Source organism: Alexandromys fortis, unplaced genomic scaffold, assembly GCF_014885135.2.
Source record: "Alexandromys fortis isolate MF-2015 unplaced genomic scaffold, M_Fortis_MF-2015_v1.1 scaffold_4, whole genome shotgun sequence".
NCBI lineage: Eukaryota > Metazoa > Chordata > Mammalia > Rodentia > Cricetidae > Alexandromys > Alexandromys fortis.
In genome coordinates, this window is record NW_026067944.1 from 4017496 (window position 1) to 4045052 (window position 27557).

General features: G+C 41.8%; 1 protein-coding gene across 4 annotated transcripts; it reads left to right on the forward strand.

The window, feature by feature from the left end:
- CUNH21orf91 (chromosome unknown C21orf91 homolog) lies at positions 1-27557 on the forward strand. Of its 4 annotated transcripts, none has more exons than XM_050148864.1 (5): positions 1-127; positions 1191-1324; positions 19916-20431; positions 21413-21475; positions 22808-27557. In XM_050148864.1, exons 2-5 carry the CDS (start codon positions 1198-1200, stop codon positions 22972-22974), a joined length of 873 nt encoding a protein of 290 aa, XP_050004821.1. In that variant the 5' UTR covers positions 1-127; positions 1191-1197; the 3' UTR covers positions 22975-27557. The 4 variants fall into 4 exon arrangements, with proteins under 4 accessions (XP_050004821.1, XP_050004820.1, XP_050004819.1 ...); XM_050148863.1 differs by lacking the exon at positions 1-127 and adding an exon at positions 505-614; XM_050148862.1 differs by lacking the exon at positions 1-127 and adding an exon at positions 538-854.

The following is a 27557-nucleotide window of genomic DNA, read 5'->3' on the forward strand; positions in this document are numbered from 1 at the left end:
GATGTGCCTGGGATGTACCACATCGTGGGGAGGGGCGCCTACCCAAACAACCTGAAGGAAAAGAAGCTCTGTTTCTAGGATTATACCGAAATCGAGATATCTGAATTTTCAACTTTTATCTCATTCTGTAAGTCAACCAGCGTAACGCTGGAGTTCAAGGACAGTACGTGGTTCAGTTTTCTGCTCCTGAAGCAATCCATTCCCCACGCGTGTGTGTGTGTGCGCCTTTCTCCCCCCCCCAACCCCAACCCCGCGCTCCCCGTGGGCCTGCTCCTGCATCCACGAGTGGATGAGTTTGCAAGGGCTGGAGGGAGGCGGGCCGGACGGGTCCATGTGTGCCACGAGGAGGGGCGCGAGATGCGCGCGGCGTGGCCGGGGGTGCGCGTGGGGGTGAGGTGCAGGCGCGGGTGGCCGAGGGCGGCTGCAGTCCTCGCGCCGGCGCGGGCACGTGGGGCCTCGGAACTGTGAGGTGGCCCCACCGCTCTCCCCGTGGGCGGCTCGGGGTGGCGCAGGCGGCCGGGGCGGGGCGGAGCGCGGTGCCGTCTGCGCTGCGGCGGCGGCGGAAACAATAGTGCGGATCGCGGCGCGCGGAGGGCGGCCCGCGGAGCCAGACGGTAAAGCTCCTCTCTGAGCCGCTTCGGCGCGCAGGGCCGGTGCCGGGACGGACGGACGGACAGACGAGAGGATTGTGTGCCGCGAGACCCGGGTCCCACCCCGCGCTGGCCACCCACGACCCTCGAGTGGCACCCCCGGGACCCTCCGATCAGTGGCTGCCGGGTCTCCGACGTGACCCATCGCTTCCCGGGTGTCCGCGTCCCCACGTGCGTCTTCCCGCGGCGGAGCCAGGGAGCGGGGTAACCGAGTTAGCGGAACGCCTCCAGGCGCCCGCCGAGAAGTTGGCAAAGCTACGTCCCAGCGGCTCCTTGTAGTCGCCCGGACCGACCCGAAGTTGGTTGACAGACCTAGTGTCTGTGAGGCAGCTACCCAGGCGGGCGGCCAGTGTCTCCTATGGGCAGCCTTTTCCCGTGCCTCTGCTTTGCACAGTAAAACTGTGATACTGAACTCCAAGCATGGCGATGCTAGCCTGGTGGGGGCTGTTGCAAACGACCCGGTTTTAGTGTTTCTGTGGGTATTGCAGGCCTTGAGCAAGTTCTTGGCATTGTGTAACTTGCCTTTCTGTTTCTTCATAGGAGCATTATGAACGAAGAGGAGCAGTTTGTAAACATTGACTTGAACGATGACAACATTTGCAGTGTTTGTAAACTGGGAACAGACAAAGAAACACTCTCTTTCTGCCACATTTGCTTTGAGCTAAATCTCGAGGGTAAGTAAGAACGCCGTGGTTTTGACTGCCCGCCATGAACTTTGTACAACTTAGGCTGAAGAGTTTGAAGGTTGAAACAGTTGGAAGGCCGAGAGATTGCGCTAAGTGATGACCTGCTAGATGTTCCTGGAAATGAAGCCAGAGTTAGCACAGTAATGAACGGAGGGAAATGTTTGTCTTTAAAACAACGTTTTTCACCTCATTTTCACTAAGATGAAATGAAGTGCGGGTATTGCCTGGTAAACATTCGACTTTTTAGCCCACAGGTCTCTCTTGTATTCAGAATCAGCATGACTGTTTACACAGGCAGATGTTGATTTTATTCCTTTCCGGCCCAACTCCTAGTCACTTTATTTCCATCGTGTGAAAATAACAGCCTTAGCTTTCACTTCATCTTTAAAAAACAAAATGACTTTTTAAATCTACTTGTTAGAAGTCTTACGGTGAGAATATGGAAAAGAAACTTCAGAAATGAAAGCAAACCTTTTGCTGAAAGCTAGGTTGGTGCACAGTTATCTGGGGCCTGGATACCAGTGGCCTAATTCCAGGAAACATAGGATGTCACCTTTCTCCTTTATAGTCATAATGAAAGCCTGAAGCTTTTTAGGTCTGTATGAATCACACCGAAAGTAAATCTGAAAATTCCCAAAAAAATAAAACTTGTGTTTTGAATTTTGAGGGTGTAATGTGTGATGGGGAAAACCTTACTAGATACTAGATATTCTCAAATAACTAGACATGTGAAGTTTCAGTTTGAAAACATTTCATTTTTGTCTTGGCCTTTGTATTTAAAGGTTTTCATAATCATTTATTTCCACAAAGAGGTGCAAAATGTCCTTATTCTCTCTCTCGTGATGTGATCATAGACTTTACTGTTCCTGTTAGGACTTGTTACTCAGAAATGTAGCTTCCAAATAGTGTGTCATGGAGCCTCATAGAATTTCTGTGAATTAAGTAGAATGCTTGATTACTTTGGCTTTAGTAAATGTGGTGCTTACAGCTAGTTTTAACAGCATGACTTAAAAGTATGATCCTTGAGTAGAGTTTATATTACCACGCTCTTCTTGCGCACACTCATGCTCTTGGGAAACAGGGTTTTCCCTGTGTATTCTGACACCTTGCAGGAGTTTACATTTTAGAAGGGCAAAGACATCAAAAATGATCAACTGTGGGCTCCTGTGTTTTCTGTGGAAGACGCTGAGGTCTGGCTGGCGGGTCGTTCCAGCTTGCTGTAGTGGTGACAGCAAGCTGTTGCTATGTGCCAGGCAAATGTTGGCTGGGAACACATCTGTGCCAAGCATTGTACTAAGCGTCTTACTGGATTATCTTCATTCAAAATAGCTCTGGGACGCCTGCTATTATTATTCATTGTGACGGTGATGGGATGGAACCGGAGACTTCAGCAACGCACCTTGAAGTCACGTAGCTAGTAATTGATAGTCCTGGCCTTTGGAGCTTGGCCATCTACTTCTTGGGGATGTGACCTTAATTCCATTGATCTGAGTCAATAGGGAGTTAATTGTAGGATGGATGCTAGAAATCTCTCCTCCTGAATCCTAATTGGTTTTGGATCAGCCAGCTTTCCCTGCCCGGTGCTTCCTGATAAGTAAATCACCATTCCATAATAAAATTTTATTGCAGAGACTCAATTTTCATAATTGCTTTTCTAGCCCTAATGAATATGCCTTTTAACTAATAATTTAGTTCTTGATATGTAAGCATGGCACTATCCAGTTTCATTTCTGAAATAATCATTGTGCATCAGTCCAAAGGACAAACCCGTTCTCAGTCTGGATGAGAACTATTTCATTCTCTCTGTGCACTGAAGTTAGAGTTAAATTCTTCTCAGTTTATCTATAGTGTTAGTGTCTTGGTCCCTAATATATTTGCATTTTTACTGCACTGATGAGCTGTTTGTTATATGTGTTTAGTATTGTTATTGTCGTTAAAAAAAATGGGGGAAATTTTCCACAAATTTCAGTTTTTATATCAGTAACCAGATTTTTAAAAAAAAAAAAAGTTAATGGAGGGTAAAAGTTAAAGATGGCTTAATGCCGTAAAAGCACTGTGGCCAAGCCTGAGGACCTGAGTTCAATTCCTGGATCCTACATGGTGGAAGGACAGAATCCGTTCCCTCCAGTTGTCCTCTGAGCTCCGTGTTTGAGTTGTCGTATGCATACACACACTGCACACCACACTCACACCCTCACACACACACCTCCACACATACACACCACACACACACACCACACCACACACAAGCATACACCCCCCACATACATACCCCACAACACCCCATATACCTACCACACACACATACACATACCACACGTGCACACACATACCCCACACATACACACCCCACACATACACACCCCACACCAATACACCCACCCCCACACACGCACACACACATACACACCACGTACACAGCCCCTCCACACACAGTGTTTTTAGTAACCAGTGGAAAAAGTGATATAACTGCATATCGGGAAAATTATCGGGTATAGTCCTCTCTTTGTTAGTGTCTTGAACTATTATTATAGTTTTTTTCATAACTAGAATATAAAAGGGACATGTTAATAAGACATTTACTGCTACTAATTTGGTGTCGTTTTCTCTGCAGTGGGTTAATGTCTCTGTTGCTTAGTTTCTTAACTAAAAAAAAAAAAGAAATCTTTAAATTTCCTCTCAAGCATTTTATTTGGAAGTGTCTTGAGGATCATGGCAGCTGGGCTAGTTTTTAGTTCACACACTCGTAGATAAAAATGGCACTTATATACTTTGGATTGTTTACATCAGATGAACACTGGTCTAATAATGGGCCTCTTGTTTAAAAGCTGTGCACATGAATGTATTTCCACAACAAAGACAAAGGATGACAGGGAATTGACAACAGACAGTCTGATCTTACTGGAGGGACTTTGTATTCTAGGCATGGCTCTGAGTTGTCTTTTTCAGTGGTTTCACGGTAGTTAGAAGGGGAGGGTACTAAGTGACTTTTATGTTTCTAAGGCATAGTCCCATTCTTCAAAAGCCGAAAAATGTATTTCAGGAACTTCAGTCACTAACTGTTCACACCCAGAACTCACCAGGATGGATTGTGCACTTCTAAGGTAAGGAGACAGACCCACAAACAGTGATGGCCCAGTTTTGGCCTGAGGCGCTCTGAGAGTTTTGCATAGGGTGTTAATTATCCGGTACACGCCTAGACATCTAGTTTGTTGTGGTAAATTCTCTAAACCTCCTTAATAACCAGATCACCACCATTCCCTAAACTGAGGCCAGAGTGTTAGGAGCCTGGAATGGGAACAACTGTAATGTATCAAAGGCAGGAACAGTCCTAGGAGGGGATCCAGGGAGGCAATAGCAACTCCGAACTCTCTGGCTTTTCAGTTAAGTACTTAAGGGAACAACTTTAAGATAAAACTAAACCAGTTCCTGTTACCCCAACAGTTTGAGTGCTGTTAAAGTCCTGGGTCCTCCAGAGCGGGAGTTTGCTAGCTGATGAGTAAGCGTGTGTCTGGCTTCTCTGTGTAGTCTATCATCTGTCTTCCCTAATGAACTATGGTAAATTCAGCTCCTGAATCTTTCCAGCAAGAAAAATCTCTATTTTTGCCATAGTAATGCACAGGTGAGCACAGTACCTACCTTTACTACCCTCCAGCCGGTGTTTTTGAACATAACTTTGTTCATCACTAGTTGCTGGTAAAATCCTGACTTCTGGTTGAGAGCCTGGAGTGGTTCTTTACTGTTTAAGGTCCTGTTCTTCCTCCACACCATACTCTTAAATGCCAGCATCTTTCCACTCGAGCAGACCCGAGCCCCTGCTTGAGGCCAGGAAGCAGCAAACTCAGTCTAACACCAGCTCGTTCCTCTTGTTTCTCATCCCATGGTGCAACACCACATATTAAGGTTAACCAGACTTGGCTGGGAGAGATGGCTCAGCCATTCAGAGTACTTGCTGCTTTTACAGAGGGCTCATTTTGATTCCCAGCACCCACAAGGTGGCTCACAACCGTCTGTAAGTCCACTTCCGGAGATGCTGATGTCATCTTCTCTGGACATCAGGCTCACACACAATGCACATACATTCTTACAGGCAAAAATCTATACACATAAAAATAAATAAACAAATCTCTAAACGGTAAAGAAATAAACAGGCCATTTTTAGTTAACCTAAGTGGAAAGCCTCATGCGGTTTCTGTGCTTGTGGTGATCTTTCCCCTCAACTGGTCTTGCTATCCTGAAGATGACTGAGGGCTTTGTAAAGGGTTTTGTTAGTGGACCCTTAGACATGACAGATGAGAGCGGAAAGTAGATTTCACTAATGATGAGCTGAAATTATAGAGTGTTTCCAAAGAGAAGTAGCTGATACTAGACTGGCCCCTGGTGAAGGCTTGTCTTAGCCAAACTCCATGTGGGAAGAACTAGGTTCAGTTTCTTACCCCTGACCTAGTGCCTTGAGTACCAGCCTCAGTACCCCCTCCGGGCTCAGAATTGGATGTCTATGGCAGGCGAGGATCTGAGGGTAAAATAGATTAACTCAAGTACGTTACCTCTGCATCTTTATTTTTCATGCAAGGGGGGAAATGAAGTGAAGGGGGTGCAGAGGAGGGGAAGAAGTAGAATTAGTGAGGAGAAGAGGAAGAGTAAGGGCTGATCTCTACGAGGTCTCTAGTTTTTACAGGCATAGTTGGAAAATTCTATAGGCAAGGACAATGATACTACGTATATCAAAATCACAGAGAGGGACAGATAGAATCTGACAAAGCTGTACTCCGGAACAGGTGACCTGACCCGGGAAAGAGCGAGCATTCAAGGGGAAGTACCCGACGTTCCAAACCATTAGATAAAGTTACTAAACATCCTTGATTCCTGGATTCACCCGTTCTCCTCATCTAATCTCTTTGGTGATAACCAGCTTTGGGGACGCCCAGATTTGTTTGTCAGCAAAGGTGGGGCATGCTGCCTTTTTGCTCAGCGCTTGTCTTCTATAGAAATTTCTAAGTGGTCTGTTAGCAGGTAATTCTGTGGGATTGAGTCTATGTAAATTTGACTGTTATAACAAAGAGTGAATGCCCTTGCTCTGCCCACGCAGAGGTTACACTGCTAAAGTGTTCTGGGAATGAAGCCTATTTCAAAGGGAAGAGTCGCGGCTTCACAAGGTTTTCACCGACATGACAGTGACTTTTCCAAAAGACAAGTGTTCCTGCAGCTCTGCGAAATGGGTTGCTCCATGTGGGCGTGGACATGTACACTTCCCGTAGCTCTGTTGGTCTGTCAGCTGTGCATTCCCGGTAGAGTCTTGTGGGCTCCAACATACAGTAACCTATTTTCATTACTTAAACTTTTCTCCCTTACTTAATAGTCTCAGTAACTTAAAAAGTCTGAGTTAAGTTTGAAGTTTGGGCCACCCACAAATGTTGGTCATGACAGCTTGTTTGTTGGGATTTGGTTTGGTTTTATATGACAGGAAAATGAAAGATCATAGTGAACTAAAGTGGAGTGGGCAGTTGCATTTGCCATATCAAAAGAAGTTGGGAGCCAGGGAGATGGCTCAGTCAGTAAAATGCTTGCTGGGTAAGCATGAGAAATGGTCACACCCTATCACTGAAGTGAAAGCTAGGCTTGGCGGCATGTTCCTTATAGTCCTAGGGCTGGAGAGGCAGAGCCGTGAGAATCCCGGGTTTCACTGACTGGTCAGGCCCGCTAGTTGATGAGGTCCACATTCAGTGGAAGACCCTGTCTCTAAAAAATAAGGTAGAGAGGGACTGAGCAGAGCCCCTGGCTTTGACCCCTGTCTGGCACCTGCAGACATGTGTACTCTAACATGTGCATACGTGTGCCCTAAAAGAAGTTGAGTTAGGAACTCTGGGGTTGGTATGTCCACTCTGTGAGCAGAAAGACTGGAGCCTTGGTTTATGTCTGTTTCACTTTCCTTAACACATAGTTTCCGTCTTCAGGCTTCCGTCACAAGCCAGGGGAGGCTGAGGTTACTCTAGCCGTTATTTACTGATTCCAGAGAGAAGAGAAAGGACTGTGTCAACATTGCCTCCTGTGTGGAAAGGGAACTTTGCCTTCGTTCCACCAACCGTTTCCTGCCCTTAGGTTCATTATGTTCAAGAGTTACCGCTCTGGATAAATTAGATGTTTTACAAAGAAAAATATAGGGTGTACTGAGTAGGCAGCTAATAAAATGGGCCACAGATATTTTTTTTTTTACTCCAATACTAGCGTTTCACTATATTGAAGGCAAACTGTGTTTCCATTGTGGATGAGACCAGTTAGTGCTCAGATGAATCTTCTAACCTTGGGGCTGAATTGAATGAGAGTTCATTGGATAGTGGGTTGCAGTGTGAAGACCAACATGGAGCCATACTTAAAGTCGCATACTGTAGTGGCATTTCACTTGTATTTTAATAAATAAATCTTGCCTGAAGATCAGAGAGTAAATCAGCACCACTGGTCAGCCTTAGACCAGGCAGTGATAACATACACCTTTTATCCCAGCTGCCACACTGGTTGTCATAGAAACTGGGCAGTGCATGCCTGTAGTCCCAGTGGTGCACACCTTTAATCCCAGCCCTAGAGAGGACTATAAAACGGGAGGAAACAACTCTCAGACACAGTCTCATTCTGAGATTCCTGGAGGCAGAATTGCCATTTCAGACGAGGTCAAAGTAAGAGCCATTAGCTGGCAGTTTTGCTTTTTGGATCTTCAGGTAGAACCCCAGTTTTTCTTTATTAATCGTGCTTCAGTGGTCTTGTCAGACAGCTGTAAGAAGTTCTGATTATTTTTTGACCTATCTCAGTCCATAAAATGTCAATATAAATCCAACTCCCCAGGAAGAATGCCCCAGATATGATTAGATTAGAACAAATAAAATTAAACCTGAGTAATTTAGTATATTTTAAGCTTGGGCCTCTTCTGTGGCTTCTCTCTGCCTCTGTTGAGAAGAGACTAATGGAGTAGCCCCTTTCCCCGGGTATCTTTGCAGAAGCTGTTGGCAGCTGAGACCGAAAGCCTTCACTCCATCACTCCTCTCCTGCTCCGGGTCTTCCATCTTGACCTGGACCCTTTCTAGTTGGGTTTCCTTCTCAAGATGCCAAAGCCAACACAGCTGTCTTGACTGCCATTGTCACCTGCAAGACAGCCTCGCAGTTTTCCTCTTTAGTGTCGATATTATCCCAGGGTACATGTCAAGAAGATCAACTGTCCTTGTTGTCATGTGTCAGAGACGCCTGGCCATGACATACAGATCTGTCTCACACAGATCTGTCTCTTGGTCCTGACGATTAGAATGGAGCCAGCCACACAGTGGCTGTTGCTGTGACCAGGAGCATGGCTTCCTACTTTGTACCTTTGACGTCCGAAAACCCCATGCAGTGATACATACTCCAGAACCAGACCAACAGGTGGGAAGTCCCACTACGGGGAGTCAGAGCAGGTTCCTCATCTGTACTATTCAGTTTGTCTAGAAGTTCACACTCATCTACATATGCAACAGGAAGTGACTAATCCTTCCTCTCATTACTGAGGACCTGTAGCAGAATCATCATAGACTTGCTGAGCAAGTTAGAGACCCTAAACCTTATGACCTGATGTTTAAGTGTAATCTAGCCTTATATTGTAGCTGTAGCACAGACATGTAGATTTCTCCCATCTTGGTCATACAGAAAGAACTTTATCCTTGTTTGTAGGTGACATATTGAAGTAAGTGAAGTTGGCCTTCAGTTCCACAGATAGTAAAAGACAGAAAGGGGCTCATATGCAAGTCTCTGGTGCCAGAGAAGTTACACCTGGGTAAAGGGTGTTTCTCTGACTTTCTTACAAATGCATTGCTTCAACTGGAGATCCAGCCCTCTGGTAGTGACACTCTCTATGGTAGTGACACACTCTCTATGGTAGTGACACTCTCTATGGTAGTGACACTCTCTATGGTAGTGACACTCTCTCTATGGTAGTGACACTCTCTCTGGAACAGCAGCATCTTCCCTATGATGGAGATAGTCTCTCTGATGGTGGGACCCTCCTATGATAGTGTCACTCACTGTTTTCCCATTTTCTCTGGTCCTCCAGGCTACTTTGTAGTGTGGTGTGTGTGTGTGTGTGTGTGTGTGTGTGTGTGTGTGTGTGTGTGATATATTAATGGTGTGTTTTACTCAAGCCGTTCTAGCCTCACCCCTGGTCTTTGTGACCTCGTACATGAAGCTGTCTAGCAGATTGCCTTCCATTTCTCTCCCTCCCCTCAAATTGTCTATATTTGAGCTAATTTTAGACACCTTCTCTTACATAACGTGTGAACACCTGAGACTGCGTGTCTAAAGGTAAATTATTCTACCCCATATGTCATTTTGGAATGAATAGATAAAATAACTGAAATCCTCGCTGTGTCTGCAGCCAAAAGCATTGCGGTTGGAGATAAGTATGGAGGTGGTAAAGACTTCCACACCTTGCTGGGGTATACAGGAGGGCGTCTCCACAAAGTGACTGTGCCTGTTAAAATCCCTTAAGAAGTGAAATTCCCCAGATGGGCAGAGCGGCTCATGCGAGTAATTTCAGAACGCGAGAGTCTGAGGCAGGAGGATTTGGTGCATTTGAGACCAGCTTAAGGTACAGATTCAGAGCCTGTCTCACTGGGATAAAAACATTGCTTCAAATGAGCAGCCTGCTCAGCCTCCCCTCCCCCCACTACCTCCCTTCAGTTTATTCTTTTCTCTTGTTTCGGGACAGGACTTGGCTGTGCTGCTTTGGCAGACTGGAACTCACTAGGCAGAGCAGTCTGGCCTTGAACACAGCGATCCCCACTGCCTCTGTTTCCCACCAGTGGGGAATAAAGGCATCTCCTCCCCTGCCCAGCCAGCATTGTTCTTTCTATTGCATCCTTCTCTTGGTGGTCATGTGTCCACGTCACTACTGTAGGAACTTGCTGTGTGTCTATCTTCTGCACCCTCTCCCTTCCCCTGTATAATTCCCCTCTCTATGCTATGAGCCCAGACTGGAGTCTGACCAGCAAGTGTTGAGCCATCACAGAAGGCCTAGCAGAGCAGTGGATGCATATCTCATATGTGACTTGACCCGGAAGAACTCTAGAGAATTGCCTTCAAGGGTTTTCTTCCGAACTGACCCAGGAGGAAACCAGTCTATTTACCGAATGTGTGAGATCTTCTAGAATCTCCTCACAAGCTGCAAGTCCTACTAATAGAACAGAAGAGCTTTATCTTCCCTGCAGAGTAACAGTGCTGTACAGCTAGTACTAACCGCCGTGTCTAGTTATCTTAGTTAACTGGAAGTAGAAAAACAGTGCTTTGCCGCAAACAGGTTTGAGCAGGCTGTCTTGGGATGCTTTGCTGGGTTCCTTTGACATGGGCAAACACGACCTCTGGATGCAGCGGCAGCAGAGTGGACACTCACTGTGTCGATACCTTGTGTGCTTTTAGATCAGTGACGGAAACAAACCTGTGGACTGTGCAACTCAGAGTACTCTGTTAATAATAATATTGTCAATAATACAAATGCATAAAAATGACTTTCCAGCTCAAAGTCATGGTTGAGTCATCCCACTAGCCAGGAGTGAGATGAGACACTAAATCTAAATTGAAAGTCTTCAATGCTTAGGACAGAACTGTTTCCAGCAGCAGATACGGGTGTCATGGTTGAAATTATGAACAACAGTTTTTCCCAGAGTTGATAAAAGTCAACCACCCAGGCTTAAAAGGTGATTCCTATATTTCAAGCACATGTAGTGGCCTGTGAAGAAAACACAGACAGGCCTTGTCTCTACAGGACATGATGAGCTAGGGCAAAATGGAGCCGAAGCACGGCTGTCTGTTGGAGGTTCCCCCCTCTGCGTCCATCCCCTCCAGCAGCAGCAAGTGCCTGCTCCAGCCGTGCTGGCTGTTTGAAGCCAAAAGCAGACAGTGCGCACTCTGTTCACTTAGCAACTTCCCAGGCGCCCCTTTCATTCTTTGGTTGTCCACCAGGGTTGACAGGTAAATAAATAATCCTCTACTGCAGTTATGATTTTACTTCCTGAGGGCAGGGGAGGACCTCCTTCCACCTGAGGGTTAAATATTCGGCTAGATGCATTGTTAGCAGAGAAAGAACATTTTGTGAGAACAAAAATTTTAATTAGTAAGTTTTAGGAATGTGCCTGTTACTTTCAGTGTCTCAATCTTTCTGTTGGCGTGGTTGATTAGAGCATGGCACAGCCCCTCAGCCTAGTTTGTCTTGGTCTAAGGGACACTGGTGTCCATTTTCATTATCGCCTCTGCTTCTTCTCCAGAATGCCTGTGACGTCTTAACTTCTCCTGCTTAAAACGGAAACCACTTGTCCCTCCTAAACAAAACAGTCCTAATACAGGAAGCAAAGGAAGTAGAGGGGTTCATAATCCCACAGATTTAGTGCTCTCAGTGTTTCTCCTGACAAATTTTCTGGGGTGAGGGCACATGAGGATGGGGGATCGTACTTAGAAAAGGAAAGGCCATGCATGCACCATTACCGTCCATCACATTCATTTGCCACATCAGGAGCATCCTCTCTGTCAGTGGGTAATTCGCGCATCAGCTTGCTAAGGTAGCAGCATCCCATTGATGTCTGAAGAGTCCCCAGCTTACCAGTGCGGAAACACCGTAGCACAACTCTTTTCCTTGCCTACTTAAATTCTTGCAGTGATGTAGCTTAAATCCCCATCAGAAATTCATTCATTGAAGGTAGGGCTACATTAATTTTAATACCTATCCACGCTACTAAATTCATAACAGACACTCTGTCATTTAATAATCATTTTGTTTCATTGTGCAAAAAGTTGGTTAGCTCAAACTTATTTTCGCCCTAGAAGGAGAATGTAGTTATGACAGATAGCCACACTATTTAAAGATGTTTATCTCCCCTAAGATAAAACGTAAGTCAGTATTTGCTGCTCCAACATTACTAATAGGTTCCTACCTTCATCTCCACTGAAAAATGTTATAAAAGGAAGTATATATAACACTATGGTCAAAGTAAAGAGAACCTAAATTGTCTGCTGTTACAGTATCAAATTTGTGTGGCTCATATTGTTCTGAAATACAAGTTAAAATTTTAGCTCTTGACAACATAATTAAAGGATATTAAAAAAAAAAACACTTTAAAAAAAATACTTACCTGGAGCTTGAAGGTCAGTGGTTCAGATTTAAGTTGCCCTATGTAGTCTGGGGTCTCTTCATCTCTCTAACCTGTAAGAAAATGAGTTTCTCAGTCTGAACCCTAACTGGGGAGATGGCGATGCAGGAGATGAAAGACAAAGACGCATTGGACAGTTACTGCGGCTCTTACTACTGGGTCTGGCTGGCTTGTTCCCATTCATGTGGTTGCTGCCATGAAAGCATTTTTTGGGCTGTCTTTAAATAATATTCATCTTTTTAACTTTACCATTGAGACACTGTCACTCTTCCTGAAACGTTAGTGTCCCTGTATGCCACACGTAAGTGGATATTTAAACCTGGTATGTCTGTTGTATCATAGTTATGCTAGATTGTATCATAACTTAATTTAGCTTTCTATTGATATGGGATTCCCCTCTGTATGTTGTAAATATCATTGCTTAATAAAGGAACTGCTTTGGGCCTGTAGCAAGCTATAGGGGAATAGAGCTAAGCAGGGAAAACTAAACTGAATGCTGGGAGAAAGGAGGGCGGAGTCAGAGAAAAGCCATGTAGCCCCAACGGAGCAAGGCAGACCTTTACCTGGTAAGCCACTGCCACATTGCAATACACAGATTAATGGAGATGGGTTAAATTAATATGTAAGAGTTAGCCAATAAGAAGATAGATAGAGCTAATGGGCCAAACAGTGACTTAATTAATACAGTATCTGTGTGGTTATTTTGGGGCTGAGCAGCCGGGAATAAACAAACGGCCTCCTCCAACATTATATGATAGCCTCACATACAAAAAATAGAATAAATGTTAGAACAATGAATTAAAATTATTTAGTGGAACATGTGAACATGTATGATTATTTGAGAAAACTGGATTGTAGGCTTCAAACTTTGTATGGTTTAATTTTATTTGAATATATTTTATTCGAATGTTTATTTGAGTGTGCATTAATGTACTTGGAGAACAGACCTAGTCTTTTTTTATTATGTGTGTTTGCAAACTTAGTGTCCTCCATTATGGTGAGGCTCAGAAAAGATGGCGGAGGCTTCCAGCCATGTCCTCATTCTGATTCTCATAGTCATGTGTCTGTAGACCAGTCGTCCTGTCCTAGTCAGTAGTCTCCCCAGGGTGGTTAAATTTCAGTGTGGACTTCCTGGGTCCCACTAACCTCATTTCCGATATGAAATAGCTATGTGGCTGGCGTTTGCAGTATGTAATGGCTTAGATAGAGCATCCACATCACCACAGACAGATCACTGATTAAAAAGGAGGTATACAAGGTAGAGAGTGGAATCGAGTGTGGGTCTGTTCTCTTTTAGTAATAAACAGTTGTTTTGTAGGTGTTTTCTCAATGTTCCAACTGTTTGAATGAAAAAGTAGAACACACCTTTGCTTTGTTTTTGAAATCATTTGTAATTTATACACACTATCAATCCATAAATCCGCTTCTACTTTGGCTTTTCTGTTATTTGATGCTGAGGTTTATATTTTGAACTCTTGGCTTGCTGACATTTTCCCTTGTAATTCGTTCATTGAAATAAGCTGATTTGATTACCTGCTTTATCCTCTTAACACAAAGTCTTCAGCCTGGCATAACCAGCCCTGAACTGAAATCTGCTGCCTTGTAAGACCACCTATCGAATGTCTTTCTTAAGTTGTCAATTCTCAAAATGGGAAAGTCACCAAGCCCATCTGTGCATGGCTTAATGTGATCGCCAGTAATTCCATCTGCCACCCAATGCAGAAATATCCAGTTACCTTGCTTTCCAGTGCTGTGTCAGGACCTTGAATATGGCAGACTTGCAGTCGTCTAAGTGGTGCTTGAGTTAGCTACACCTGTGAGAGGTAGAAGAGTAGGGTTCTCCTTTACCACAGTGTCCCTCCACAGGGAGCAGCTACTGAACTTTCTAAGGGGGAGCCTACCCTGTGGGATGTAGGAAGGACCTGTTCGGATCCATGCCTGCCTTCCCACCTTTAGCTCCATGTCTTACTATGACAGCATAGACAATCTGAACATCTTTCCGCTCACAGCAGTGCTTGGCAACAAGAAAACGGTAGTATCTTTTTAAACCATAGCCTGCCTGCTGCCTGCTGAACAAATGCATAATAATATAGTTCGAGTGGGTGTGTCAAAGTATTGTTCTAACCAGTGCATCCAGACAAATACTACTGCAGTCGAAACACATATTGAGGTGACCGGACCTGGCTCCGGAGCCTTTGAAGTCACAGATAGGCGTGAATCCATTCAGGCATTAGTATGGACTATTTCGATTGGAAGAAGACATTCTCTGTTCTCATGATAGTTGCTCCCCCTCATTATAAACCAGTGGCTGCGAGACTTGATTTAAAAGCAACCAAGAAATCAGGAATTGTATATGAATGTAATGTTTTGTTTTCTCTCTCTCTCTAAGATATTTGGAGACCGAATAAAAGTTGTGTGGTATGGACCCACTTAGTGTGCCACCCCTACTACTTACTGACAGGGCTTCTCTTATGTTCTGTTTATTAAAAATGATAATTTGCCCCTCAAGTAGACTTCCATTCATTTTAATTTTCTCTGATAGAACTGTATGCATATCTAATCATTTTTATAATTAACAATTGATTAAACAAACATTGCATTATTTAACATATGTGAGTATTTCTACTCTCCTAGCAACCAAGGTAAATTCATCAAAAGAAAACACTTTAAATCCTGGGAAATTATCTAAGCTGGGCACTGTCTGAGTCTCCATTTAAAAAGAAAATGAAAGCAATACTACTTTTTACATGAACAACTACACAAATAATTGCCTCTTTTAAAGATGATATTCTTAAATTATTTCACTGAATGTTATTAACCTGGAACCTAAGTCATAACTAAAACTCTCTTGCTTGATTAAGAAAAAAAAGTCCACAGTCCTGCCAGTAGGAAAAACTCAGGAAATCAGAACAGGGTATAGTTGGTATCTAGATTACAGCAGGTTGTCTGGTAATATGGTAATGACTAAGAACCTGTGAAGTAAAGCTGTGTGGCATCAGTGGGGACAGTGTGCGAGACCAGGTTTCTAGACCAGGCCAGCCAGTAAACCTCCAAGAAAGACTGCTTGGTTGACGGCACTGCTGGTTAATCATAAATATGACCTGCAAGAGGTTAGGATAGATGGGTTGAGAAGTACAACTTTTTAAGAGTTGTACTTGTTTTGGCATTTATAGCTTTATAAAAATGGGTTTTGGGGAGTTTCATCTCTTTTAGAAAGAAGTATTTTAGTCCCACAGTAAGCAGATTAAATAAAAACCGAGGAATATTTAAAGAGTAACAGTGATAGTTACATGTAAATATTGATATTTGATTAGCTTTTGCCCCTCTAAGGGCTTTGATAGGTGATTTTATTTTGAAGAGAGGCTGACAGCTGAGGCTGTGACCTCCGTCCTCTGTCAGGCTGATAGCTGAAGCTGAAGCTCCATCTCTTGTCAACTTTGACACACCACTTTAAATATTAACCTTTCCTCTCATATTTGTCCCTAAGATCATATTTTTAATATTCAATATAAATAAAGTACAGCCCTAAAAGTCCCACAGTCTTTAAAAAATTCTATCACTCAAAAGTTCAGTTTCTCTTTAAAATTACAAAGTCTCTCAAGCTTGGGCTCTTGGGATATCCATAATCAATTAAATACTTTATTACTCTAAGAGGGAAGAACCAGGGAATAAAAATAATCACACTTAAGTAAAACCAAAGTCTAGCACTGTAATTCCAAAATCTGGTACCTCAGTGCCTGACATCTGGGGTTCACTTATGAGCTTGGCTCCAAAGGGCTGCAGCAGCTCCGCTTCTCTGGCTCTGCCGTCCACAGCACACATGCTTACCTTATGGGCTCAGGACAGCTCCATTCCACACCTGCTGCTGTCCCTAGAAGAAGTCCATCAGTCCTGGCACCTCCAGTATACTGGGTCTCCAGTGCAGCCAAGGCTGTGCCGTCACCAATGGATCCTCTGGTCTCTCAGAGTCATGCCTCAGCTTCTCGATACCTTCAATCCTGAGAGCTCTGATAAGAGAACTGGTTATTCTCCAATGTTAATACAAAATCGTAAATTATAAAAAACATAATTACTTAAAAGTTTATAAAATATGACAGGCATATTGCTATTATAAATTGAGACTTTTCTGTATTAAAAATTATATGAAATCATCATGGTGTTATAGTTTTACTTTTTGTTTGCTGTTGTGTGGGGTAGTTAAAGTATGTTTTCAGATTGAATTTTAAAATTTAGCTAGGTTAAAATTTTGTTATAATTTGAGAAACCCTGTATCGAAAAAAAAAATTTATTATAATTTAACAAAATGTTAAAAAGTTACCCACTGGATAAGCAGTTTATATGAATCAGCCCTTGTTTTATTCTTGTGTAAATTGCTATTTAAAATACATAATTAAGTAAACTGTGTGGTTTTCTTGGCAGACTGATGGCACAGGAATCTCTCTGTATTAGTGCCACTCACCGCTCCTTAGATTGTCAGCCTTCTAGACTTAAGTAGATGACGTCACTTGCAGATGCCCTGAATTATCCTCTAAGTAAGCCGCCCAAACTGCCTGCTACCCTTTAAGGAAGATGAGTAAAAGTGCAGTGAAGTAGTCTGTACATGACAGTTGGTAAAGTAAGGCCTTTCTTGTCATTGTTGGTGCTGCTGCGATTTAAATATCCTTTTAACTCTCCCTGATGTATTTAACTACTTCTTACTGCATGGCAGACACTAAGAGTGGGAATGCCTATGAGTAAGCCAGATAATGACCTGTTTCTACACACAACTTACCTGGCAAGAAATAAAAGCCAGGGAAGAGGCAGCTGTAGAATCTTGTGTAATAATCAAGCCTAGGTGTGTGTGGGTTAGAGAAGACTTCTTAGAGGTAGTGAGGACCAGATAGGAGATGTGGGTATTGGCTCAGGTTTTCAGGGTGAAGCAGGGTTTAAGATTTGTATGGATGGAAGAGGAAGAAGAGAAGAAGGAGAGAAGGAGGTGATGAAGGAGGGAGGAGAGAGAGAGAGAGAGAGAGAGAGAGAGAGAGAGAGAGAGAGAGGGAGGGAGGGAGGAGAGAGACCTTTAAGATGAGTAGCAGACATCTGAGCATAGAGCAGGAGGGGCTCTCAGGAGCAGTGCTCCACTTTCTTCCTGGACTTGTCAGTGGTTTCCACGATCACAGAGAGAGTGGGGTTTGAATGTTGAGAGTGGAAACAGGAGTTTCCTTTCGATGTAATGAATTGGGGAGCCTATAGGACCATCTTGGAGCAAAGGCTGTCGATTAGACAGAGCATGTATGCAGGTGCAGCGCTGATTGCCGCACCCTGCATGAGATTTTGACCAGGTCCCGGTGTTGGCTAACATAGCCCTTACTTTTATGCCACTGACATATAAATTTTAGGTTTTCTTACTAGTCATCAGACTTTCCATTTCAATTAATAAAATTACAGCTCGAGCTTTTAAAGTTAAGAGGAAATAAGGAACGTAGCTTTTCATGTCCCTTGAAATGTGGTTTTGCTTTTCTTTCTTTCTCTCTTTCTTTTTTTAACTTAGCACCCCAGTGGCTCTCCTTTCTCCATTTTCACACATATTTAGACTGAATCATTCTGGCAGGCATTCATTTAAAACTGCACACGCCTGATTTACCTTCAGTATGGAAAGAGAACTGTTTGACTTTAATAGTATGTCTTGAATTATTAAAATGTATGGCTATTTTGAAAAACGTTTTGAATTTGAAAATGTATCCTATATTTTAAAAAGCTTCACTAAGAAAACTGGGAGCTATAAAAGAGTAGTCAAAATATTTCCATTATTTTTAGTGTGTCATGAATACTTGTAAGTTGAATTTATATCAGCTAATATGCTTCTGCTGTATGAGTAGTGATTGTGTGTATTTCATTTCTTCTAGAAGATAAAATTACCTTGGTAAGTGTTAATAAGTGTAAAATTAAACTAAAAAATATAGGCATTTTGATTTTCTTACAAAATAAATTGAAACAGTTCATTACATTTGTAAGGCTTTTCTGTTTATATATTTATATATTATATATTTATATATTCTGGTTCTATTTTATATTGTTCCTCCAAGTCAAAACATAACTAGTTAGCGAAGTCCCATAGACCCTCAGACCTTACAAAATATTGCCATTGTTCTTGGTCACCCTCCAAACTTGATGGTGAGACCCTGTTGCTCAAGATGACACATGCTTGTGTCATAGACTATGGCAACATCAGTCCGGCCTACTGTATGTTCCGTCCCTACTGGCTGTCATCGCAGTGCTAGAAGGCACAGTCCATGCTACCGGAGGAGAAAAATAGTCTTGTCCAGCTGAGAATAACTGCTGGCCTGGCAAACTATGCTCACTGGTCAATAATGGCAACACCGGCATGGGGTAACCAATCATTTTCCAATTTGATTTAAGGCTAGTTCTGTAAGACAAAACTCATGCCTGGTACCAAACTCATATACTGGACCGAGAACTGGTGGCTGGGTAAACCATAGGCTTGTGGCTGGGTAGGAATAATGGTGGAAGACGGGGAGGAACCGGAGAAGAGGAAATGGTCATGGCTGTGGATTTGGTAATACACCTTTCTAAAACACTTTCCTTAAAGAATATAATTAATGTATGTTTTTGTTGGTGGAAAAAAAGCTTTCTGGGGTGCATGTGTTTGTAGTGTATGTAGCTGTGTGCTCTGGGAATCTGAACGCTGGCCCTCACACTCACAAGGCGAGTCTGTCCACTGAGACATTTACCTAACCCTTGAGCATTTTTTAATTGAACACTATAAAAGAATGTTGTATAAGGATGTACTTCATGAAGACTAGCGATTGCCGGAAACAACAGTATGTGTTTTTATACTGCATGCACTAAAAGGCCACTGGACTGAGACTCAAACTGAATTATTAAATTTTTTGAAACTCTCTGCTAGTCATAAAAATATTCCTGTTGAGCTGGAGCTGTGGCTCAGTCAAGTAGAGCCTCTGCTGTGTTAGCATGGGACCTGATTCTGAGTCCTAGAATGCGGGCCAGGATAGGCAGAGCGATGGAAAAAGGGGCTCATTGGCCAGACCACCTCAACAGATGTCTGAGTTTCCAGTTTAGAAAGGACTGTCTCAGGAAGTGAAAGTAGAGAGCAGTTCAGGAGAGACACACTTTGTTGACCTCAGGCCTGCACATAAATACATATACAGCAGCAAACACATGCTGTAAATAAGTGAGTGCACACATACAGTAAATAAATGAAGAAAATATTTTGAAAATAAAGCTAAATGGAAACAGATTAGGCTACATTTTTGTATAATCCATGTCAATACACTTTAACATTTTTCTCTAATTTACAAATGCATTCTACCAAGAATTCACTAAGATTTGTTTGTACTTAGTAATGTTTAATTAAGAAAACGTAAATTTTTTGAGTTTTCATTCTGTCTCCTTTTCACTTTAGGAGTACCAAAATCTAACCTTTTACATACCAAATCACTGAGAGGCCATAAAGACTGCTTTGAAAAATATCATCTAATCGCAAACCAGGATTGTTCTCGAGCCAAGCTTTCCAAAAGTACTTATGAAGGAGTCAAAACCATTCTGAGTAAGAAGATAAACTGGATTATACAGTATGCACAAAACAAGGATATGGATTTGGATTCCGAATGTTCCAAAACTACCCAGCATCACCTGTTTAATTTCCGGCATAAGCCAGATAAGAAATTACTCCCGCAGTTTGACTCCCAAGTGCCAAAGTACTCTGCCAGAGGGATGGCTGGGAACGCGGGTGGCATCTCAAGCTATACACAAAGAATCTTGGAGCACAGAGAAAGTACAGACTTCGGGCTTGCAATATTGCAAGACTCAGATGTACGGTGGCATCCCAAACACAACCAGGCACAGGAGAAAGAAGAGACAAGCTCTGGCCCAGAAGCGAATGTCCAGAGCCAGAATCCCCATTATAGCAGAGAGGAACGTAAGTAGTGTGGGGAAGAAATACGGAGATGGGGTTTGTTCATTTGCAGGTTGGGTGGTAATTGGTTTTTGGTTGGCTTGGTTTTCTTTTTCTGTTTGTATAGAATTTTAATGTTAGACTTATAGATTTGGTGGACATAATATGTAAGTGACAGAGTCATCTCAACAAACGTGAGATGTCTTAAAAACGTCTCTGGAACGTTCCTGAGTATGTATTACATACTGAATTTCATTGGCACCATCATTTATTTTGCCATTGTTAGTGACCAAATGGAATGGAATTACCAAAGTTAATTGAAAAGTTCAGGGCTCCTACTGTTTCTGCACCTGCAACTATTGGCCACTGTGCATTATCTTGTTGCTAACCCCTTGTCAGACAAATTGACCCAACTTAAAAACACACATCTGACAATTAACTAAGGGGCAGAAGGTAATGTGGGCATTTATTTTAAAAGTTTAAATGACTTTTGCCTGCACCTTTTCTACAAAATCCCTCTGGGGTGATTTTAATTGACTTACATTGTTTTAGCTCCAGAGGGACCTTGACTATGCCTTCAGATGAGTTCTTGACTCTTCATGTAAAGGCTCTTTTACTAGGTAGATGTTTCACAGTTCTTGAGTGTTTTAAAACCCCAGGTCATAACTTATCCAAAATGTAATCAGAGTATCAGAGTGCGTGTGGATGGGCAGTGACTACTTCTGAAAACTGACTCCAGCACTCTGATTATGTTCCTCTAAAAAACAACAACAAAAGACTTGTTTCCTGTAGATGATGGAGCGGTTACTGGTAGTGGTATATAAAATGTGTTTCTTAGGAGGGTTTTGTGGTTAGAATTTGCTACACTTTAAGAACCGACAAAGGAGATCTGGGGTTCTGTTGAATGTTGCGTTGGGAATTAGCTGCACACTCTTTGCCTAAGAAACTAGCAGACCCTTGCTTTCCATTTGTCTGTGATAACCATGGATGTGTTTTCATTTTTAGTTAATTCAATGACTCTTGGTGAAGTAGAACAACTGAATACAAAGCTCCAACAGCAAATCCAGGGTAAGGAATCAGTCTCGATGCTTTTGGTTGTTTGTAGAAACTGTTGCTACAGAATATCCCCCGTGATTGGACATTGATAGCGTCCCCATTATTTAAATTTGGAGATTGAGATATTTAGACCTTTTGAGGCTTTTGAGACAAACAGTAAGGCAAAGTTTCATTAGGCCTTTAGGAAGAATAATTTAAGTAGAGAAGAGCCTACAACTAACCTCTGCTTCTTGCCATCATTGACTTCCTTGTGGGCCACCCTCTGTACCAGGCACTCTTGGGGTATGCATCCCAATAGTTCCTTAAGACCGTAGTATTAGCCCTGGTTATCTATATAAACTGTGAGCCATTTGAAACATGAAAAGTGTGAGATAAGTGTAGTGACCACTGCCTGTTGTCATCAGCTTCAACTATTACTGAAACATAGCTATGTTTTCCTGGCCACTTGTTTCCATTCCTTTTGTCCCACCTCAACCAACTGGTGGGTTATTTTGAGATCCCTGACAATGCATTGTTTTGTCCATAAATATGTCAGAGTTTTGTTTTTTTAAAAAAAAAAAAGTCATATCCTCATTAATAGGTCTTTAAAAAAAGCACTAATAGTTCTGTAGCATCATAATAGACATCAGCGCCTACAGTACCCTCATCCCCATTGTCTTTTCTTTCAGCCCGCTGTTCCCATTTAGGTGAGGCAGCACTTCGGAGACCTTTAAGTTGCTTAGAGAGATGATGCATTCTGTCAGTAGCAGACTTAACTGCAAAACCTGAAACACACAAGCCTCTGCAAACCATAAGACAACACGAGTAATCGCAGTTCACATGGGTTTAGTACCTACTCCGTGCTCTTTACAAGTCCTCCTCGTTTAGCTCTTACAGTGTGCCCCTGGTATTGAATTTATCCCTAAGAGGATATCAAGTAGAAGGTATAGATGACTTATCTGAAGCACATACATACATGATCATAGGAGCCAGGATTTTGAAACTCCAAGTAATCTGTTCCAAGCCTCTTGGAGGAGTTTCTGGACCTGGATATTAATGAGCATGTATCTGATAAGTTATATATTGTTTGAGCCTATTTGTGGGTTATGGTGGAGAAGTGGCTACAGGGGTGGCCACTATTTCTGCTGTGTGTACTAATAATCTTGCTTAAGTCTCAGTTATCTGTACAAAATGTAATGGGATGATCAACGCTGATACATTTAGGAGACCAGCTGTTTTCCTTAGTGTCAAATTAGTTTCTTGTTAAAATTTACCCAGGCATTGCACCTATATTTAATTAAAAGAGATGTCTTAGGGCAAGCTTTCTGTGCACTAAAACTGCAATTGCCGTTGAAATCCTCACAGAAGTTTTTGAAGAGTTATCTCAGCAAGTGCAAGAAAAAGACTCCTTGGCATCAGAGCTCCATGTCCGTCATGTTGCAATCGAGCAGCTTCTCAAGAACTACTCCAAGCTACCATGCCTGCAGGTGGGACGGGCAGGGACGAGGTCACACCTGTCCATGAACAACTGAGCTGAACGCAGATTCTGTGCTTTTCGAAAACCTCTGTTGGTCTGCCAAGTATGTGAACCTAGAAAACGCTGGAAGAAAGCTACGGTCCATTTTTGTGGTTGTACTTGAAAAACCTAAGATAATATTTATTAATCTAATAAAGCAGATCACCCTAGGGTTAATCATTTGGCTTCATTTGGGGACTTTTTCTTATAATTACTAAAGGCCCCTTCCTAACTTTTACCATGTGTGAATACTTATATATCCTGTTACAGTGTGTTCTTATTGGACATTTTCTATTGTAACCCAACTGTCAAAACAACAGACGCCTAATTAGGTCTTGTGTTAGTCTAAAACTACTAGAGATAGTTTTTAAGAGGGACGTAGAATTCATAATACCATCTTATTTATGAGCAATATTTTAATATAAAATTTTATATAAAATTGCTATTTTGGGTATTTTCCATTGTCTTTGTAAATGTGTATTTGAATGGCCATGTGTATTTGCACTTCCATGTGTGAATATGTCTGCCCATATAAAAGGTCACTGCATTTTGGAGATACAGTGGTTTTATAACTGTTATCTTTCTTTCCAAAGATAAATGTGTTTTGGATAGTATTTGGAGAAGCAATCTACCTAGTTAAGCTGTGTTAAATGCTAACAGCATATGGAAGTGAAGTTAATCACTCTTAAAGCAAATATTCAAGGAAATAAAGCACATTGTTGTTTTCTAATGAAAGCAATTCTGAATTAATTAGCTTAGGAAGAAAATACTATCGTGATCCTTGTGTGTCAGTCTCCGTTGAAGAAGCCCTGCTCTGCTTCTTAACTCGTGACTTTCTTTGATGTGTTCATTTTTGGATAAAGTAAATCACCTCTCAGCCCTGAGTCCAGTGTAACTCCTATTCTCAGAAAGCAGCTGTCCTGTTTGGGTGGGGGAAGTAAAATTATTTCTTGTGCCACTGCACATGAAATCCCAATGATCTGTCACTGCCCAAATTCTGCTGTCAGCATCACTGAAGTCAGTCCTCAAAAAAACGTAAGAAAGAAAAGAAAAGGCATTTAAGGTACTTTTCTAAGTTTTAAAATCTAAAGGGATAGAAGATTGCAAGGCACAAAAAAAAAAAAAAAATCAACACTCAATTCAATAAAATAACCTCACTTTAAAAAGATATTATAAGCTACTTAGGTACTAGATTCTTAACTAATAAAGTATCTCAAGAAGTTAAGGAGATTTGATAACATAATAAAAGGTATGACCAATCCAAAATGCAGATGGGCTCTAGAGAGTTTTTAATGGTGCTAAGAATGTGTGTGTGTGGTAAGCTACGGGAAGACAGCTGCAAGCATAAAGGTGATTTCTCCCTTTACGTTGGCAATCTGTCTGGGCACGGGTCAGACTTCAATGTTGAACACAAATAGTATTTGACTAAGCAAAGAACTGCTTCCCTGTTGGAAAAGCACTTTTCCGGAATGCTCAGATGGATGAAATTGGCCTGGGTTTGTACATTAGTTGATAGCGCAGTACTTTTGCTTTTTCCTGAATCAAACTTAACTTTTAAGCTTTTCGGAGGGAACTTTTGAAAACGACACTTTTTAGTGTCCTCCAAAATGAATTTAAAATCTGGAGAGTGGAGATGAATGCATTGCCTTAGTGTTGATAAGCTTTAAATTGAATGTGTGCAATATTGAAGCATCCACATTTCCAGGCTGGATAAAGACATGTTATCTTTTCAAGTTTGACTATACCCCTGCTTAGCATAGCTCATCAAGAGTGTTAGCAGCCAGTGTATTGCACACAGTTGGGGGCTGTCATAGGAGTCTAGGATCCTTAGTATTTGGCATGTGCAGTACTTAGTGTATTTCTATCATAAGAGACATCCGGTGCAGTCCTAAATACCAGTGTTATCCAAAGAAAACGTTTGCGGATCTCTTTCAAGAGTTTTCTGGCAAACATTTAGTTTACTAATGAGTTTGGACTGATTAGGATTTTCCTGCGTCCTGAGGTCTTAACTGGGACCTCCGGTTCATTTCATTTAGGTATTTCACCTGAAACATCAAAGGAATGGTGCTCCTAAGTACGTCTGGTGCCAGCACTCCCGCAACTACTCACTCCGTGAAGTTTGTTGGAGTATAATATTTCATGTCGTTTACCCACCAGTGATTTGATATAGTTGGTCTTGGTGGTGGTGATGGTGGTGGTTTTTGGTTTGTTTGTTTGGAGACACAGTCTTGCTACATAACTTTGGCTGGTCTAGAATTCTCTTAAGTCATCCAGGCTGGCCTGGAATTTGTGGTGGTTCTGCCTCAGGAGGAGATAATGCTCTCTTGATTGAATATGCAATTATTTTATGCACAAATAAGGATGGGGACAGAGTTGAGTTACAGTGTAGGGAAAGATGAACTATCACAGATACTAGTTTCTATATTTGGTTCTTTCCTAAATAGTTGTATGTTTGAGGAAGTTCAGAAGAAACACACATGATTTCATTTTTTAAAGCCAACAGAAGATAGACTGCCAGTGAGCCCTTACATTTGGGAGCTTCTGGGGGTGAGGAGCGAAGGGCAATCTTGCCATACTAGACTTCTTAGTTAAAGAGGATGGAGAGTTTTCAAGTCAGAAGTCAATTGTGATTTTAGCATGATTTTTGTCTTTTAAAGATTGGTGTTTTTAATGTGTCTGGCATACATCAGGCCAAGCTAAATCCCTGTTACCGTAGTAAATACAGAGAGGATTTGGTTTGGGTTTCACTGTGTTGTCCAGGCTGGTCTCAAACAGCACCAATCTTACTGCTTCAGCCTCTGGATGCTGGATTTCAGCGTACACTGCCACGCCTGGTTTAACGTTTTTGTACTGTCCCACCTTATCACCGTTCTCCTAAGATTATTGGCTTACCCTGAGTCTAGTATTAGTTTCTGTATTTGTTTTGGGAAAGGCATGCACTTGAGACACCATGCTGGTGGGCCAAGCAGTCAATGGATTTCATTGTGTGATTCGTGTATGCAGGATTGAGGAAAGAGAAGCCCGTGGGTTTCTTAGCTACATTTCACCAAAAAGTGCCCATTTTTATAAACATTTAAGGATTATTTTTCAGAAAGTGTTCGTGTTGAGAAGTGCTTTCAGAAATATAGTTGAAGTGTATTCTAATACCATTTCATAGGCCGTTTATGAATTCTTGGTTTCTGTTGTATCCTATCAGCTGTTGAAATGGCTTTTTTCCTTTTTAGTTTGTTTATATAATGCTTACCTTGGTGTTTATACTGCAAAGGTCCATTCATTTTTTTTATTGTTGTTAATTTTTAAAGTAATTATTTTGGTCCATTTGTATTAATGTTTACCAGTTTGGGTTTCATTCTGTTTCTTTTTAGGAGAAATCTGCTTTCCTTGTTAACATTGTATGTAGCACAAAACATGTGTGTTCCAAACTTAAAGTAGGAATTTTAAAGATCTATGTAGCTTTTCAAAGGGCTCAGATTTGGGACCATGAAAAGTAATTACATCCACACAAAATATTTTAATGCTGGAGTATAATATTACTTTGACTTTTTCGCCAGCTCATTTACTATCAAATGTTACCATTGTTCATGCTACAGCAAGATGTGTGAATATTTTAAATCTTCATAAGTATAAAAATTTTATATACCCTCTATTAATATGACTTTAAAGCAGAGACTTGATTTGATTTTGTTCTGATTCCATTTTTACCTTGAACAGAATTTTTTTTTCTTTTGAGGAAATTTGGTTTAAAAAAAAAATCACTAAAGAACAGAACCCTAAATAAATACCCTTGCCCAGTTAAGCTTTGTGGTGACGGGGCTCACAAGGGTTTATCAGCTGGGGTAATAGGACTCTTTGGGGAAGGGAGGTCACAGTGGGCAGAGGAGGATATGACCTGGCCTTGCAGTTCATCTCTTTCACCTACATCAGCACAACATCAGGTTACATCCACCTTTACGTGAGCCAGATCATGTGAGTCTGGAACACTAAGGTTTTTAACACTTAGTTTATGAATCATATTTTCACTATTATTTTTAGTTTGAAGGAGTCTCTGTTATAATTATTCAGTAACTTTTCTCCAATTTCCTCTACCAACGTGAAGTAAAAATGTCATGGAGACACATGTACATGTTTAAAACTGCACTTGCTTCAGGGGGGTTGTGGGTTTAGTTTTGCTGTTTTGTTGTTTTTCACTTCCCCATCCTACTGCCTCCAGAAAAGGTGGTTTAAAAAGTGTTCGGTAGTGGTATTTGTGCATGTGTGTGTGTGTGTGTGTGTGTGTGTGTGTGTGAGAGAGAGAGAGAGAGAGAGAGAGAGAGAGAGAGAGAGAGAAAGGCGAGACAGAGAAATAGAGACGCTTTAAACCTGACTAGCATATGCTGTAGTCATTGAACTTTAATCTCTGTTGTTCTTTTAAACAGTTGTGCTGACATTTAGAAAACAAAAATGAAACTGCTGTGGTCAAAGCTGTGTTTCAGAAGGGTTTATTTAGTCATTATCTGGTTGTTACATGCAATAATTTATATATTTGTATTCTGCTTTGAAACTGTAACTAGATAAGCTTGTCTACTATTTTTAACTTTACAATAATAAAACATATTTTGT